The sequence below is a fragment of the Mixophyes fleayi genome, chromosome 1, assembly GCF_038048845.1.
Source record: "Mixophyes fleayi isolate aMixFle1 chromosome 1, aMixFle1.hap1, whole genome shotgun sequence".
NCBI lineage: Eukaryota > Metazoa > Chordata > Amphibia > Anura > Limnodynastidae > Mixophyes > Mixophyes fleayi.
In genome coordinates, this window is record NC_134402.1 from 294801541 (window position 1) to 294817731 (window position 16191).

General features: G+C 37.5%; 1 protein-coding gene across 3 annotated transcripts in view; it reads left to right on the plus strand.

Annotated features, from left to right (window-relative positions):
* Positions 1–4638: 4638 nt before the first annotated feature.
* NTRK2 (neurotrophic receptor tyrosine kinase 2) overlaps positions 4639–16191 on the plus strand; it is a 236592-nt gene continuing 225039 nt past the window's right edge. The window contains exons 1-2 of one of the 3 annotated variants that reach the window (XM_075211060.1): positions 4639–4816; positions 5457–6054. In XM_075211060.1, the coding sequence (XP_075067161.1) occupies positions 5849–6054 (206 nt within the window). In that variant the 5' untranslated portion in view covers positions 4639–4816; positions 5457–5848. The other 2 variants (XM_075211062.1, XM_075211061.1) reach the window with 2 other exon arrangements.

The window sequence follows — 16191 nt, forward strand, 5'->3', positions numbered from 1 at the left end:
AAAGACAAAACTTGTGATTTGACTATATGTCAGTGTTATTGGCAAGTGTCTGTTTTAGTCCAGGTAACTGAAACTCTATAAAACTTGGGGAGCTGTTCTAAAAGGATGCAAGCCTAGAGCATTCAGAATTATGAAGTACAAGTAGCTCCATATTTGCAACCAGTAGTAACTAGTTTGTTACTCTTGTAAGTTTGTACTAAGCAACAACAATAGATGATATAATAGTCCTTAGATATGGAGCTGTTGGGACTTAAAGCAATGCTTCTCTTTTGTACATTGTAAAGGACTATGGTTGTATTTACTAACAAAGTATAGATAACAGTAACCCATAGCAACTAAGCAGACATTAGTTTTCATTGCCTAACTTGTACAAGACTGATAAAAGCTGACTGCTGATTGGTTGCTGTGAGGTACTGGGCATTTGTACTTTTATACTTTGTTAGTATATAACCCGCTGTATGTATATGTTAATGATTGTTCTACTAAAGGCATACTAATCTATAAATTACTCTAAAGAAGTGGATTAATTCAGACAGCAAACGTTAACCTGCAAACTTGCATTATATTTGAATAAATCTAAAATCACATTTTTTATTACATTTATTTTTTAAATATATGTACATACAAGTTAACCCGTGCATGATACTCATGCATTCTAGTCAAATCAAGCTACTTAAGTTGTTAAAAAGGTTCTTGTCATGCATTTGGGCCTAGCCCAGGCCTCCTCAGGGGAAGAGCGTTACTTTCCGACGCAAGCACCCTTTTTTAACGTGGTTTTGTCCACATGTCACCACCTCATCATTTTTCTCCATCACCTCATCCTTCATCTTCATCGCCACATCCTTCATCAAGCTACTTAAGGTGTTAAAAACTCCCCACTGTCACCCCCGGCAACCACCAACCTCTCCCAACTGTCACTTCTCCTTCAAGAAATATATAGGTCAGTGTATAACTCTGCCCAGCAGGTGGCGCTGCAGCTTGGTTTTTTTTTTTCACACACGCCACTAGGCATTTATATAGTAGTTATAGCTATCAAAGTTCCTTTTAAAAATTTGTTTTGATCTCTCATTGCCGTATTTATACATTAATATTTTTACCATACACTACTAATTCAAAGACAATATACGGCAATCAGTCCAATATTGTTGCATGTGTGGCTTCAAAATGACCGAGATTTCTATTAGTGCTCCTATTGAAAACAATAAGACCATTATTTGGCATATGGTGAATGTGGTTAGGTGAAAACACTGCTGTCTATATGGAATTTGTACCCAAATCCCTCACACTTAATAAAGTGAACACTTCAATGTTTTTTTTCCGTTGAACTACTGATATGTCAGGCTTTCAAGTATCAGTGTACTTGTGAAAATAAGAAGTCAAGTGGTGTGTCATTTATGTCATTTTTTATTAAACAGTGTTGTTAATGCCAAATGATCTGGCAGTAAAAGTAATGATTTTTGTTGGTGAAGCCTTAACATTTGTCCCATAACCATCCATTTGTAGCCCAGCATAATATATTTGACATATACTGTAAGCTACAGTATTTGTGTGTCAGTTAGTGTGGGATCAAGCACACATCAATGTGAAAAGCACGTACAATAGACAGGTGTTAGAGTTATTGGTAGGGCTTGAGTACAGCTGAGGAACCAACACAGACTAAGACCACTTCTTTCATACATGGAGATTGCTGGACCCCAGTGCAAAACTTAATTGACCCAAATGGGTTTTAACTTATTCTCAGTTTCACTATTTTAGGTGAGGTATTAAAATGATGGATTAGTGAAAACGTCTAGGCCAGGTCTGGTCAACATGCGGCTCTCAGGTATTGTGAAACTACCATGCCCAGCATGCTTTGCCAATAGATAGCCAGCTGATAGCTGTCAGGGCATGTTGGGACATGTAGTTTCAGAACACCTGGAGAGCCACAGGTTGGCCAGGCCTGGTGTAGACTCTTGCAGGCACAGAAATTTCCAGATGTGGTCTCACTATGTCACTAGCGACTGTCGCTATTAACCTGGAGTGCTGAATCTAATGGGAACCCTAGTTTTTACCAGGGAACCCCTGGAAGAAAATAATAAACTTTGCTGCAGAAAGCCAACAGGCCACAACCCTCAGGCTAGTCTGACTAGAAGAAATGGATCCAGGCCGATGTCAGGGAAGGCAGCTTCAGGTCAAAACCAGAATTCAATCCAAGATCATGGCCAAGCAGTACCGATGTAAAGGGAATAATAAGCCAGAGGATCAGGGTTGCAAGCAATGAAACGTAGTCATTCAAGTAAGGTCAGTACGTAGTAACCTAGTAGCAGGTATTGGAATTCAAACAACTAAGGTGCAGAACATGTTGTACAGGCCTGTTGGATAGGCCTGAGAGCATTAGAGGGGTTAATAAATGCTGACCACAACTTTAACTGGTCAGGAGAAAGCTGCGGATGCAAATAATCTAACTAGAAAACGGCAGCAGGTGTCCCGGTACGTTATGTGTCATATGTTCCTCACACCTCTTAGATTGTAAGCTCATTTGGACAGGACCATCTTTACCTTCTGTTTCATGTCATTGTTTGTAATTTCTTGTTTTCATTATCACCTCAATGCACAGCACTGTGTGATATGTCAGTGTTTTATAAATAAAGGATAATACTTATTTCACAAACAGACAGAAACTGTACCTCCTGCTTGTCTCTACTGCACACACCTTGTCCATGCTTATATTCTTTTGTTAACACTCTGTGCACACCTTATTCCTACTTCCTACTGTGAAGACAGATGTCTGGTAAGGTAAGCCTGTCCTCTCAATTCCCATTAGCTAAATAGTGTATGTCATCATACTAATGACATGTAGCTAAGACAGCCTTGGCCCAAGGTAGTTGCATTTCAGTCCCTCACCTGATCCCAGCACTGAAGGGGCTTCAAAATTGTTGCATTGTCACTATATAAGTTACATTTTGGCTCATTAGTAAATATTTAAAAAAAATAGTTATACTCAATACGATAATTAAATAATGAACTCAACAAACATCACTAATTCACAGCTTTTTGCTTCTCTTTATTAGCTATTTATTATAATTTTTTTATTATTATTATTAATTATTATTATTATTATTATTATTATGCTGGGACAGCACTTCCGAAAAAACGTCTGTCAGCGACATGTGAACCGGCTTGTGTGTAATGTGCATGCATGGCTGAGAGACTGTGCATGTGCATATTTAAACTACGGAGAAATTACAGTCTTCGACAGCCATAGAACAAGGTAAGTTATGCTTAACTCCATCCGAACACACTTTTCGCAGCTTAGTAAATAGCTGTCCTCATAGACATCTATGGGGACAGTGGTATTGAGCAGTTAGTTAGTGAATGCCAGAGAAATCTATGACCTTATTACTTAGATGATTTACCATGATATTTAAAGTTGCCATAATAATGATTTTTGGGTTAAAAGAAATATGCTTAAAAGGCCCTAAACAACTTTGGGAATTTTTTTTTTTAGAAAGAACAATGTACATAACTCTCAACCAATTGTTCACAGCTCAGTCACATTTTAAACATGAAGTATTGAGAACATAGCTTTAGAACATAAGTATTACAAAGAAATAGGCTCCATGTAGTGTCTGGGGCATACTTAAAACATAAATGTACACCTCACTGAATTAAGTTTTATACAGAAATGATGGCCAACCATTCTCAACGCTGTAGTGCCTTTGCTTTTACACTGCAGAACATATTTCCACCACATGGGGTCAGCAGAGTTCTCCTGACATTTTTCAGCATCCTCCGCTGTCAATGCGGTAGATTTCTCAGCTTCTTTTAAATTACTGCGGTAAAAAACCCTTTAAAACTACAAATGAGAAATACAATTCCCAGAAACACATTTTTAATACTATGCATTTATGATTAGCTATTGTTTTGTAGTGGACGATATTGATAAATAGGATCACACACAGTTAACTTGTAAACTACGCCCAGAAATTTAATAATATATATATATATTAGATATATGCAAAATATAGCAAAGAGGTGACCATGATGTACGTCGTGTTCTTAGTATGGTGAGTACATTTTCCGTACAAATTACATAATGTTTGAATGTACAATTTTTTTTCAGAGCAAACCAGAATTAGCAAAGCATCGCACATGAAGTTATTTATAACATAAAAATGACTTGTTAAAATGAATATACATTTCTGGTTAATCAGATCACACTGATGTGGCCATTATGTGAAGTCGATGTTAATGTAGAAGCAGTATGCAGCTTTATGTGTGTGAATATTAATAGGAGCAGGTAATTGTCATGGTAAACAGCGCTGGATTTCTGCAGTCCCATCACGTCTTTCTTTAATGCCTTGTGTAGGTGTACTTGGATTCCTTGCAGCATATGATCATGAGCAAAGCATGAACCCATTTCCCCCCACATTTCTAAAATTCAAGGAATCTATAAAGTTGAATGAGACTTAAGTAGTGCACAGTGCAATGGTGTCTGTGTGTGCAGGACAGCATGCATAATTGTGTCTTGATGAAGACAAACCCCCACTGGTCTCCCCTCTTGTTGCTATGTCTTGCTCCTTTGGGCTCTAGGAGAATTAGCCTGAGTTTCTGCCCCTGCCCTGCGTCACTGCTCACGTCACTTCTTCTTCCCCAGCTATTGGCATGGGGATGGGAGGGAGAAGCTCCACTTATTATTAGCACTGGAGAGACAGTGTGTAAAAAGCCGATAGCTGAGACTGAATCCCTTCGTCAGCCAGTGCAGAGCTATCTATCCATCCATCTCTCTCTCTCTCTCTCTATCGGGAGGGAGCTGAAATCACTGCAGCCCTCCCAGGTAGGAGCTTTCCACATTGCTGTCAGCTATAGCTATGTGCCTGATTCACTGCTCACCTCACCTGTGCTGATGCTGATTGTTCTGACCTCATTTCCAATTGCTAGTTGTGCCCATTGCTGTGTAATACATGTGAATATGCTGCGCGAGTGATTTGCAGGCAGCATCCCTGGCAGTGGCTGATCTGTATGGAAGCTGCATCCTCTTCAACCCCCTATATACAAGTCCTTTCCGAACATCTTCTGGCAACACGGCACATTCCAGTAATAATAGAAACCTATAAGCAGTAGACAAGTCTAATGTGCTGGCATGTAATCAGGTGCTTAGGACCATCTTTACAATGATTCTGGTATTGATGCTATCAGTACTTGAATGATGTTATTAGGCTGTTGGGAAATATGGTGAGTGTGAGCATCATTTATCAGGGTGAATAATACTGCATGTGAAATGATGAGTCAGGATTATATTTGATCAGGATGAATATGTATATGGGGTGTTCTTGACGGCACGATATGGCTGGGAGACTGTTAGCATTTTAGCTTGTTTACCTCTAGGAATAGATTGGTGGAGAGTCCCTCTTTATCTGTGTGTCCCTCTTTATCTGTGTGTCCCTCTTTATCTGTGTGTGTGTGTTTTCTTGCAGAGAGAGAGATACAGATAGAGCATCTGAGAAGCGTTAGCAACAGCAGCATCTCTCTGTACCAGTTCTGCGGCTGTATCGTCACAGCCTCCTCAGATTCGTAGCAGAGACATCTCCACATCCCCAGCCCTGGAGACGCCGTGGTTCTGCGCTGCTGTGATTGTGTACCTGTAAGGTGATCCAGTGCATCCCAACTCAAGGATGGTCTACATTACTTAACACCAGGCATCTGCATTTCTGCTGCCGAGGATTATGACTCCAGATAGGCTTTGATATTGACACCCCCACCATCTTTTAGACGCTGCTTATTGCTAAGAGACACTGCATTAAGAACTGGGATTTTAGGAGATTTGCCTCATTACCTAGGGGGAGGTCGCCTGGACCTGGGAGCGATCATGGGCCTTTGGAAAAGATTGCATGGACCCGATTTAGCGCAGGTGTGGTGCGCTTGCTGGATCTTTCTTGTGTTATTTTGGAGGGGGCTGGCCTGTCCCGACTCTTGCACTTGTAACTCCACCAGGATCTCTTGTGAAAAGGTACCGGGGATCGGAGCTTTCCCAGTGCTGAAAAACATCGCCCTGGCAGAGAACATCACTGACATGTAGGTATTGTGCAAATCTGCACTGAGTTGCTTTTTCGGGTCGCTCTAGGAGCAATGTGTATTATATATAAGTTTAAATCTCCGTAAAAATACATTTGTGCTAATTTCATTTCAGTTCAGGTGTATTGTTTTCTACCTATATTATGACTTGTTACCTTACATATGTTTGCTATATTAAGGTATTCTGATTATAAAAAAACATTTACCTTGCAAATATAGCCATATATGCTCCAAAAGGCACAGATAAAGTGGGAGAGGATTGGCTTGTGCCAAGCTTAAAAGCCTTGCTGTGATTTAATTTGACTTAACTTCTCACTGATAGGGTTTTAAAGCCATTTAGATAATACATTTCAATTGCTCGATAGTACAATTCCCTAGGCACAGATCTGGTGACAATACGTTGAAATCTAAGGCACAGTACTAGTACACAGTGCACCTGATGCTGCTCCTCCATCTTACTATAGGTGACAGGACCTAATGCAATTTAAATTACCTACAGTAGAAAATGATAGTTCTATGGAAGGGATGGACAATCTTCAGTAGATAGGCCTGCTTGTACCAACTTACCTATCTATCTATCTATCTATCTATCTATCTATCTATCTATCTATGTCTCTATCTATCTATCTATCTATCTATCTATCTATCTATCTATCTATCTATCTACCTATCTATCTATCTATCGCATGGTGTGCCCATGTTCCAAGGAAGAGACTGGGCATAATTCATCTCATTAGACTAACATGAAATCCTCATTACCGCCCCTTCCCCATTTTTCTCTCTGAATGTATTTTGTATGTACATAGAAGTATATGTGCTTGTTTTACTAACACACATTCTGCAGCAACATACAAGACCTTGTATTGTCTAAACCAGAGAAAGGCAGCAGGTACTATGCTGGGCCTTATAGTTCCACCACAGCTGGAGAGGTACAGGTTGCCATATCTCTTACAATGCGTCGTCTTCAGATACATCAGTGTTGGGGATGAACCAGGCACTGTAATTCAGGTGTGACCACAGCATCCAACCTATTCACCCTCTGCCCCACTTGTGAATTAAGCGAATGAGGATAGCTCCCTATCACACTGTGAGAAGCCTGTGGCTGGATGGACTTGCTATCTACATAGCAGGGACTCATATACGATTACATTGGAAAGCTTCTAGCTTAATTTATACCTTTATCTCATTACAACAAGCATATATCCCGCTGATAGATCAATTACTGCTACTTCACAGTATATTCTCCTGATCTGTAATAATGTTAATAGTATTATTATCCTGAACGTCAGTGCCTCTGTGTAGCAGGAAATCAATAGGCTCCAGACTGAAAAAAAAATGCCAAATCTAGTGAAGAAATGCAAGTCTGGGTAGCGGTGCATATATTTCTAGGCAATGCACCTTTGAACTATATGTCATGTCATAAATGCTATTATATTACCTGCTATGTCATGTCATAAACCATATACTTGTCTGCCCTCTATTGCAGCTGTTTGTATATGTATGTATGGGTAGATGGTAGTAGCGAAATTTGCTTTACACTTGTATCTAAGGAAGAGATTCACTAAGCCTTATAAGGTATTCTCTCTTCTTATCTCATACTCAGCTTGTTGTGTGAAATGTGTTTACTTGATGGCTCACTTTAGCTAATGGGGTGTCCAAAATTCCTGTGGAAACTGGGGTAACACCAATTAGGTCAGCTCTCTTAAATTGTCAAGTTATTTTGGGCATGGATTTAAAAATAATATTACTATTTTAATATATTAAAAAAATAGTGAAAAAAATAAGTCAAATTATTATAATTATTATTTTATTTTAATAATAATTTTAAAACACCAATACTAAAATGATTCATCTTCTTCTTCTTCTTCTTCTTCTTCTTCTTCTTATTATTATTATTATTAATATTATTATTATTATTATTATTATTATTATTATTATTACTACTACTACTACTGCACCTACTACTAGTACTACTGCACTTTATAAACTTCAACATATACTGCTGTACATAAAAAGCAGAAGTGAAAAAGTAATATACAGGAAAAGGGAAGTAATGTTCCCAATACATACCTTAAAGAATATGAATAGAAGGTGGGGTACACTAGCACTAAAAGCACACACATGACCAAGGTGTGTTCTACTAATGAGTACTGAAACACCCTTTGTCTGACAAAGCTAGCTAAGCTTTATTATATGGCTATTAGAAATAAATAAATGACAAGCTGTTCCAGGAGAATAGCAAGTTTTCTGTAGTTACACAACCCTGTACTGGACAAACATGATATATCCTTAGATTATATTCAGTCCAATCTAAAACACATATATTATTATTATTATTATTATTATTATTATTATTATTAGGATTATTATTATTATTATTATTATTATTATTATTATTATTATTATTATTAATAATAATAATAATAATAATAATAATAACCTTTATTTAAAGGCTAATATAGGTAATCAAGTTAGCACATCTATTAGTACGGGTGTTACTATTGTATTATTTGTTTTTATAATAATTATGTAAAATTACACAATTATTTTCCACTTTTATATTATCAACACATTACTTGATTGTGCATTTATTATTGGCATTGTTGGAACGTTGGGTGTCTGGTTTTGCCTAAGGTGTGGTCCTATAGTTGACAGCACTATATTAGCCATTTCATTATGTTTTGCATTTTACATATATTATTTCCACCATTCCAGCTAACGAAGTAAGTGGCTAGCTATTATAGCATTCCTTTTATTTTTATTCACTTTTTCATTTTTTATTTGGTGCACTTAATCATCTTTAACTGTGAAAATGTCACAATCATTCTACATATTTCAATCAACCTTTTTTATGGCAAATTTTTCAGCAATTCCATTTCCACTAAACAGTATGACTGTCTTTCTATATATGATAATATGCCAATAACATCAATTCAAGTAAAGATTGTGCAAATAAACAGAAGTTTAGGTGTACAGTAGATTGCCATGCAAGGCCATATGTGTGTTTATGTGTTCTAAGTTTATTTTACATAGTGTTAAACCTAAAACAAATAATTGCTCCGAGATTATGAGGTAATTTGGAAACTCTCACTACCACACTATGGGCCTGATACTGAGTTAGGAGCAAGGAAAAGAAAAGGAGCAAATTTACACCTAGGCAAAAACCATGTTGTATTGGAGGGGGAGATAAATTTAAAATGTAGGGACAGATTTATAGTTGGTATAAATCATGTCATAGGTCAACTTTAATTTCAGTGTAAAATTAAAACTATCAAGTATTTGTACACTACAATAAGTAGTTTGGGTGTTGTTCTGTAGGAAGAGAATCTCATTACATACAAACTGTAAGCAGAGGATGAAATGCTATGCTTTATATGTAAATGCAGCACTTTTGTAGTACATAGAATATATAAAACACTTATGAGCTCACATTTACAAAGATGCAGTTATCCCTTCTCTATTATTAGGAATATATTGAAATCAACAGTCTTCCTGGTTGATTTTGCTCAATACTTTAAATAATCATATAAAAGATAATATGTTTCTATTCCTCATTCTAGTTTACTGACGCCTGCTTCTATTCAAAAGCACTACGCTGATGCATGTTAGTAAATGACTAATAAAGTGTCCATACATGTATATGTTTATAAATGTATCTGGCCTATATGTTCAAGTTAAATATATTTGCATATGGCATATTGTATGTTATATTCAGGCAATACTCTTAAATTTGTGTTAAATGGAACATTCTTTTTTAGAATGTGACAATAAGCAAAGGAAAGGTCAAAAGAAATCTGTGCTGGCAGTGGGAACATCTATCACTTTTACTAGATGTGCTCCTCATCTGTCTGATGACTTTGTATTGCAAATCTTTAACTAATCACTATTAATTTCGGTTCCTGAGAACTGCCTTACATCATCATACTGTGTGTTACAGCTTTAATAGCTGCTTTCAATATTATATATTACACATAATCATTGGCAAGTAAAATGAAGTCTATGCTAGATTTTAATGTCATTGCTTTGCATTTACATCGTCGTATTTTATAAAAAGAAGTGTATTTCAGCATTACTGACCAATTTCTGGCACTTTAGACTCTTAGTTAAATTTATTTTTAGACACTACAATAGTTACATTGCTGTTCAAACACCTTTGATTTATAATAAATGCCTGTGTTATCTTGTTATATTATAGGTGCCATAACTCTATTATTTACAGATAGTGACCAGAAAGGTGGTCTTATACTGAGGGATAACATCTTTTTGGTTGCAAATAATATATGAACTTGGAAACTCCTTGATTAAAACTTTATGCAGCATTGACTGACAACTACAGAAATTAATATTCCCGTTTTATTACTTTGTTTATAAAATGAAGTGGTTTAAAGTGCACCAATAATAGTAAAGAAAATAATGTGTTTTTTTTCATCTATGCACTAGTTATTAAATAAGCCTTCGGCTTTCCAAGCACACATTTATTCCAACCAGTGACTGTGTACAGACTGGTGAGCAGTCTGCTAGACAGGTTGTGTCTGCATTGAGGCTACCTGGAGCAGTTATCTCAGTGGGTAAACTTAGAATGAAGGGAATTTTAAAAAATGATGATTTACTTGATTAAAATGTATAGATTAATTAATAATGTAATATGACCATCCCAAGAGTTAGGTAATATTGTCATAACTGTCCAACTTGTACAATGGATTTGAGCAGTGATGTCGCTAGTGAATTGAAAACCTACATTTAGGTAAAAATGAGATACAAGAAGGCTTCCTCCTGCGTGAAGCTCCTCATAGCAGCATCAAGCACTGGAGAAACAGACATTACTTATGTAGTAACAGGAGAGTACACAAGCTCATCCTCCCATATCAGCTATTACATACACATTACATTGATATGGCTCTGTATTATAAGTAGTAAGAAATCATCATCATCAATAACATTTATTTATATAGTGGCAGCAAATTCTGTAGCGCTTTACAATTGGGAACAAACATTAATAAAAACAATACTGGGTAATACATACAGATAGAGAGGTAAGAGAACCCTGCTCGCAAGCTTACAATCTATGGGATGCTTCCTATTTTCCCTAAATCCTTACAATTATGTGCTGTTTGACTTACCCAAACAGAAGGTTATTTGAGGCTGGTGAAGTAATTATACATATGAAGTTTAATGTGTAATGTTTATTTAACACTTTTTCATTTATTTATTTGTTGTTATTTTGGAAAGATACACTCTGTTCACAATATACTTATCTCAGTGAGACTGTCAATATTTCAAAACTACTACTACTAGGGAGGTTGCAGATGTTAGGGGAAGTCCTGCTCATATCAGCTGTACATGACAGATATAGATCACAGTTCCTAGTGACCAAAGCTGAATCAAGACTGTAGTATGCAGAATAAATGTCTGTAGTTTTCAGGCTTCAGAATGGCTTGATGATCACTCACTGTGTATCTGTTTTCATCAGTATCACCACAGTTATTGTGGTAAACTTAGTTCATTAAGTCCATATGAACAGGCATAGATTGTAAGCAGAATTATTTAGCACCTTTATCTAGATAATGTGAGTCATATTATCAAGAGACAAATATTGAGCAGTTGTGATGCCCACCCCTTGGTCGTGGCAAACCCCACTCCCACGGGGCGTGGCACGTTCCTCAGACAGGGAGTGTGGCTCTGGACTGGCCTAGCACCACGCTCCCGGCATTTTTCAGACGTGGAGGAGCATCAGCCAGTGCTTCACTGCTATAAAGCTGCCAGTTGCTGTTCCTCTACGTCAGAGGCCGGCGTGTGCGGCACTGCAGGGACCTTTTAGGAAGTGAGGGACATTATGACAGAGCTCTACTAATAAGGAGGGTTGTATGGGGAAATACAGGGGTCATTGTTCAATGTGTTTTAGTAAATGTGAAGCATGGTGCTCAAAACCTTCTCTGGAAAACTGTAAATCTCAAAAATGATGTCCAACAGAACCCACATCTGTAATGTTTACAGACATATCAATGTCACATGATCATCAGTAGAAGCTGACCACTAACTCCCACGGCTCTCCAGCTACTCCATCTGGCCCCTCACTGGTTTAGTCTGTACATTACTCCAATGAGCACATTATTATTACGGTTGGAGTAACAATTAATTCTGAGAGTATTTTTTTAGTTGTAGGCTAATTTTAAATAGTGATACATTTGAGTATGCTCTTTAATTATTAACCTGTGTTGCTTTATGTAATGTGATGTTCTGGTTCGAGGACACTGTTTAAATAACAAGGTTAAGGATATTGATAATACTAAATAATTATGAGATGCTAAGTTCTGCAAGTTATTAGTTGTACTCTGGGTGCAGTACAGAACCATATATTGATCTGTATTCTATCATTTTATTGAACATAATTATTGAAACTGTTGCATGTAATTGAATGAAATTATGTTCTGTTGTCATAAGGTATCAAAAGGTCACTATTATAATAGAATTGTACTTTAGTAAGACTCATGTTCATGTTGTCAATCTTCCCACCCTCTTATTTCCATTTCTAATGTTTGTCAATTGTAGCCCTGTGTAACAAATTTTATTGATTTGTAAGATCATCATCACCATTTATTTATATAGCGCCACTAATTCCGCAGCGCTATACAAAGAACTCATTCACATCAGTCCCTGCCCCATTGGGGCTTACAGTCTGAATTTCCTAACACACACACACAGACAGAGAGACAGACTAGGGTCAATTTGTTAGCAGCCAATTAACCTACCAGTATGTTTTTGGAGTGTGGGAGGATACCGGAGCACCCGGAGGAAACCCACGCAAACACAGGGAGAACAAACAAACTCCTCACAGATAATGCCATGGTCGGGAATTGAACTCATGACCCCAGTGCTGTAAGGCAGAAGTGCTAACCACTTAGCCACCGTGCTGCCCCTTGTAGCCCTGTGTAACAAATGTTATTGATGTAAGATGATGATTTTACTTAAAGATGTGCTCACAAAACATTTGGTTGGAGTCCTGAGTGCAGACAGGTGTTAGTGACAAGGCAACCAAACAATACACTATAGCATAGTGTCAGGAGTACAGAATGCCAGAAGTATGAAGAGTACACAGAGACCAGGAATATAGGATATCAGACGTTCAGTATGTAAGACTTACCGGGAGTACAGGATATCAGCAATTAAGTATTGCAGACCTGGAGATCAGGGTGCCAGGAGTACAAGATGCCATAAATACTAGAAGAACACGGAGACCGGGAATACAGCATACTAAATCATAGTCAGGAGCTCAAGCATACAGCTAACATAGCTCAATGACCTGTCCAATTCTGCATTTATAAATTAATTTAATACTGTAAAAATGACCAAGTGTCTTCAATAAGTTCAAAGCAGGTTGAAGACTTTCCCACAAGTGGCCATTCTAGCGGAGTTGGGAATTACAGTTGGATCCAGATATTATCTTGGTACACATAGACATTACATAAACCATTATTTAACTGCACTGCATTTAGTGCATGGTGAATGTACACAATAATAATGATCACTAAACCCTATGGGGAACAGGCAGATTACAAACACCAACTGTAACAGAGAACAGACGATGGACAATGAACATAACAAAGTAGTGCATGATGTCTTATGTCTTTTCCTTATTAATGAGCCACATTGCAAGTGTATGCTAAAGCAGCAATCACAAATAGAAGATTTCTTTTTTTCATCTTTAAATAGCAAGTAAAGTAAATTGTAAGCATGTATCTTAACTATCCCCCTACAAATCATTATCTTCTTTTCAAAAGCTGTCAGACACAGACACAATCTGTCTGCTACACAGACCCATGCTGACAGCTCTCAGCATGTCATGTGATGGCAGAGAGGGAAAAGGAGGATGTCACAATGCAGACAGAGCTCAGAGAGGCTTTCCAAAGCCTCTCTGCTCACTGCATTGTGTGCCTTGTGATTGTCACTGCCATGTTAGTCCAGAATCGTAAATCATTATGAACAGCCTGTAGAAAAAAACAGTGATAATGATAAATACCAACATTCTTCTTATAGCCTGCCAAAGTTATTTATGTTAAAAAACAAAACAGATTTTTTTTCAGTAATTGCTGCTTTAATACTTCGTTTACCAAGTAGTAAACTTGAAGGGACCTGGGCTGTTAAATATTGGATGATATAAATAGATATTTTCATTGCTGAGGACAGATATTGTATATCGTACATAAGCAACCATGGTCTACCATTGTGCAGTCCTATGGGTATAACTGCAATGGTTAGCATATAGCACCAGCTACTTGCTTTGTATTTGCATTGTGCACTGCCTAGTTTATACAGACATCTATCTGAACTTAATAATTCTTTTTAGCTTCAAATGTTTTCATGTGTGGGGAGAAGGAAAAACAAAAACACTGTGATTTTTTTAAATTCATATGTTTCTATGAATTTATTATTCAGTGCTAGATAGGACTCCAGGGGGTAAATGTATCAAGCTGCGAGTTTCCGGCGGGTTTGAAAAGTGAAGATGTTGCCTTCAATAACAAATCAGATTCTAGTTATCATTTATTTAGTACATTCTACAAAATGATAACTAGAATCTGATTGGTTGGTATAGGCAACATCCCCACTTTTCAAACCTGCTGGAAACTCGAAGCTTGATACATTTGCCCCCAGGCTTTGATTTGTGGAAAGGATGAAAAGCCAGGTCTAGTGCAGCAGAATGGCATGGGCAGCACTCTGCTTTCTTTTCATGTAGTTCTTATAAACACTTTGTACATTCATTCTTTTTTCATATTATAAAATGTAATTATGGGCTGAATAGGACTGAATCACCAGTATGTGGTGGACGTTTGAACCGTGGGTGATGCCTGAAAAACCAGCATTGGACCGAAGTCGAAATTCAATTTTGTCATTGGAGACATTGCAATAAGCATTTGTCCAATGGTAGTGCTCATTAATATCGGAAATAAAGACATCATATTTATCTAGTCACCGTGCCTGTATTTATTTGAGTGTATAATATGAGACAGTGAAAAGGGTCCCCATGAATACCTATAAATTCCATACAGCCAAGTTCAGATGTCCTTTGTATTTTTAAGAATATTGTTCTGGTTTCAGAAGTCTTGAACATTGGACATTTTAAAGTGATACCATCTTGATATATATAATAATTGCCTACGAATTCTCAAATAGGAATAAAACAAAGAAAGGAAAAGTTATTAACAAGCACAGTTATTTCTTAGAAGATTGTTGCACTATTCCTGGTGCTCATTTTGGGTTTTTTGTCTCTTTTATTCTTAAACATAGGTTATCCCTATCTAGAACACTTATTTTCTGTCTGGTTCCTTCTTACTGAAGCTGTACAGGGATTACTGTAACTGAATTAGTAAGCCTCTGTTGTACCACAAGTCACAGCCGGATTTAGACCTCATGGTGCCTAGGCAAGATATTGGTTTTGGGCCCCCAGCCCCCACACACCCCCCCCCCCCCCATGACCCCCCCCAGCCCCCTGCCTCTCTGAAACAATCCATAGCATTTTTTTTTTTTTTAGCATAGCATATACTCCTATAGTTAAGTAGAAGGGTAAACTATGTGCCGCCGCACCTCACGCTGCTCCTCCTGCATCCCCATGTTACCCCTCATTACTGTCCCTCTCATCACACTGTGCTCTCCTTTATCATTACACTGCATCACCATGTGGCCCCTCATTACTATCCCTCTCATCACACTGTGCCCTCCTTTATCATTACACTGCATCACACTGTGGTCCCAGCAGTTAAAGAATAATGTCCATGGACCCCATATTTTGTCAAAGGATCTACCAGAATTTTGAATTATGCTGGTCATATGCTCCATACGATGAATATTAAGCTCAGTGGTCGAAGTGGAAGTTTAGAAGTGGCGGTATGAAAAATGTAATGAGAATGTAAACAAGTGAATGGAATTTTATTATTTTACAATGAAGGCAGTATGAGTAGTAGTAGCGGTATGGCCTACTACCATATACACCCCACTTACACCACTGCTTACCTTTCAATTCACACAAATTGTACTTTATCTTTAACTAAACTTAGGTATTAATCATAATTAACATGTCAAGAAACTGCAGTTGATGGTTAGCAAGCCCAGTAATAAAAAAACAGCAGTCTCCTATCACTACCA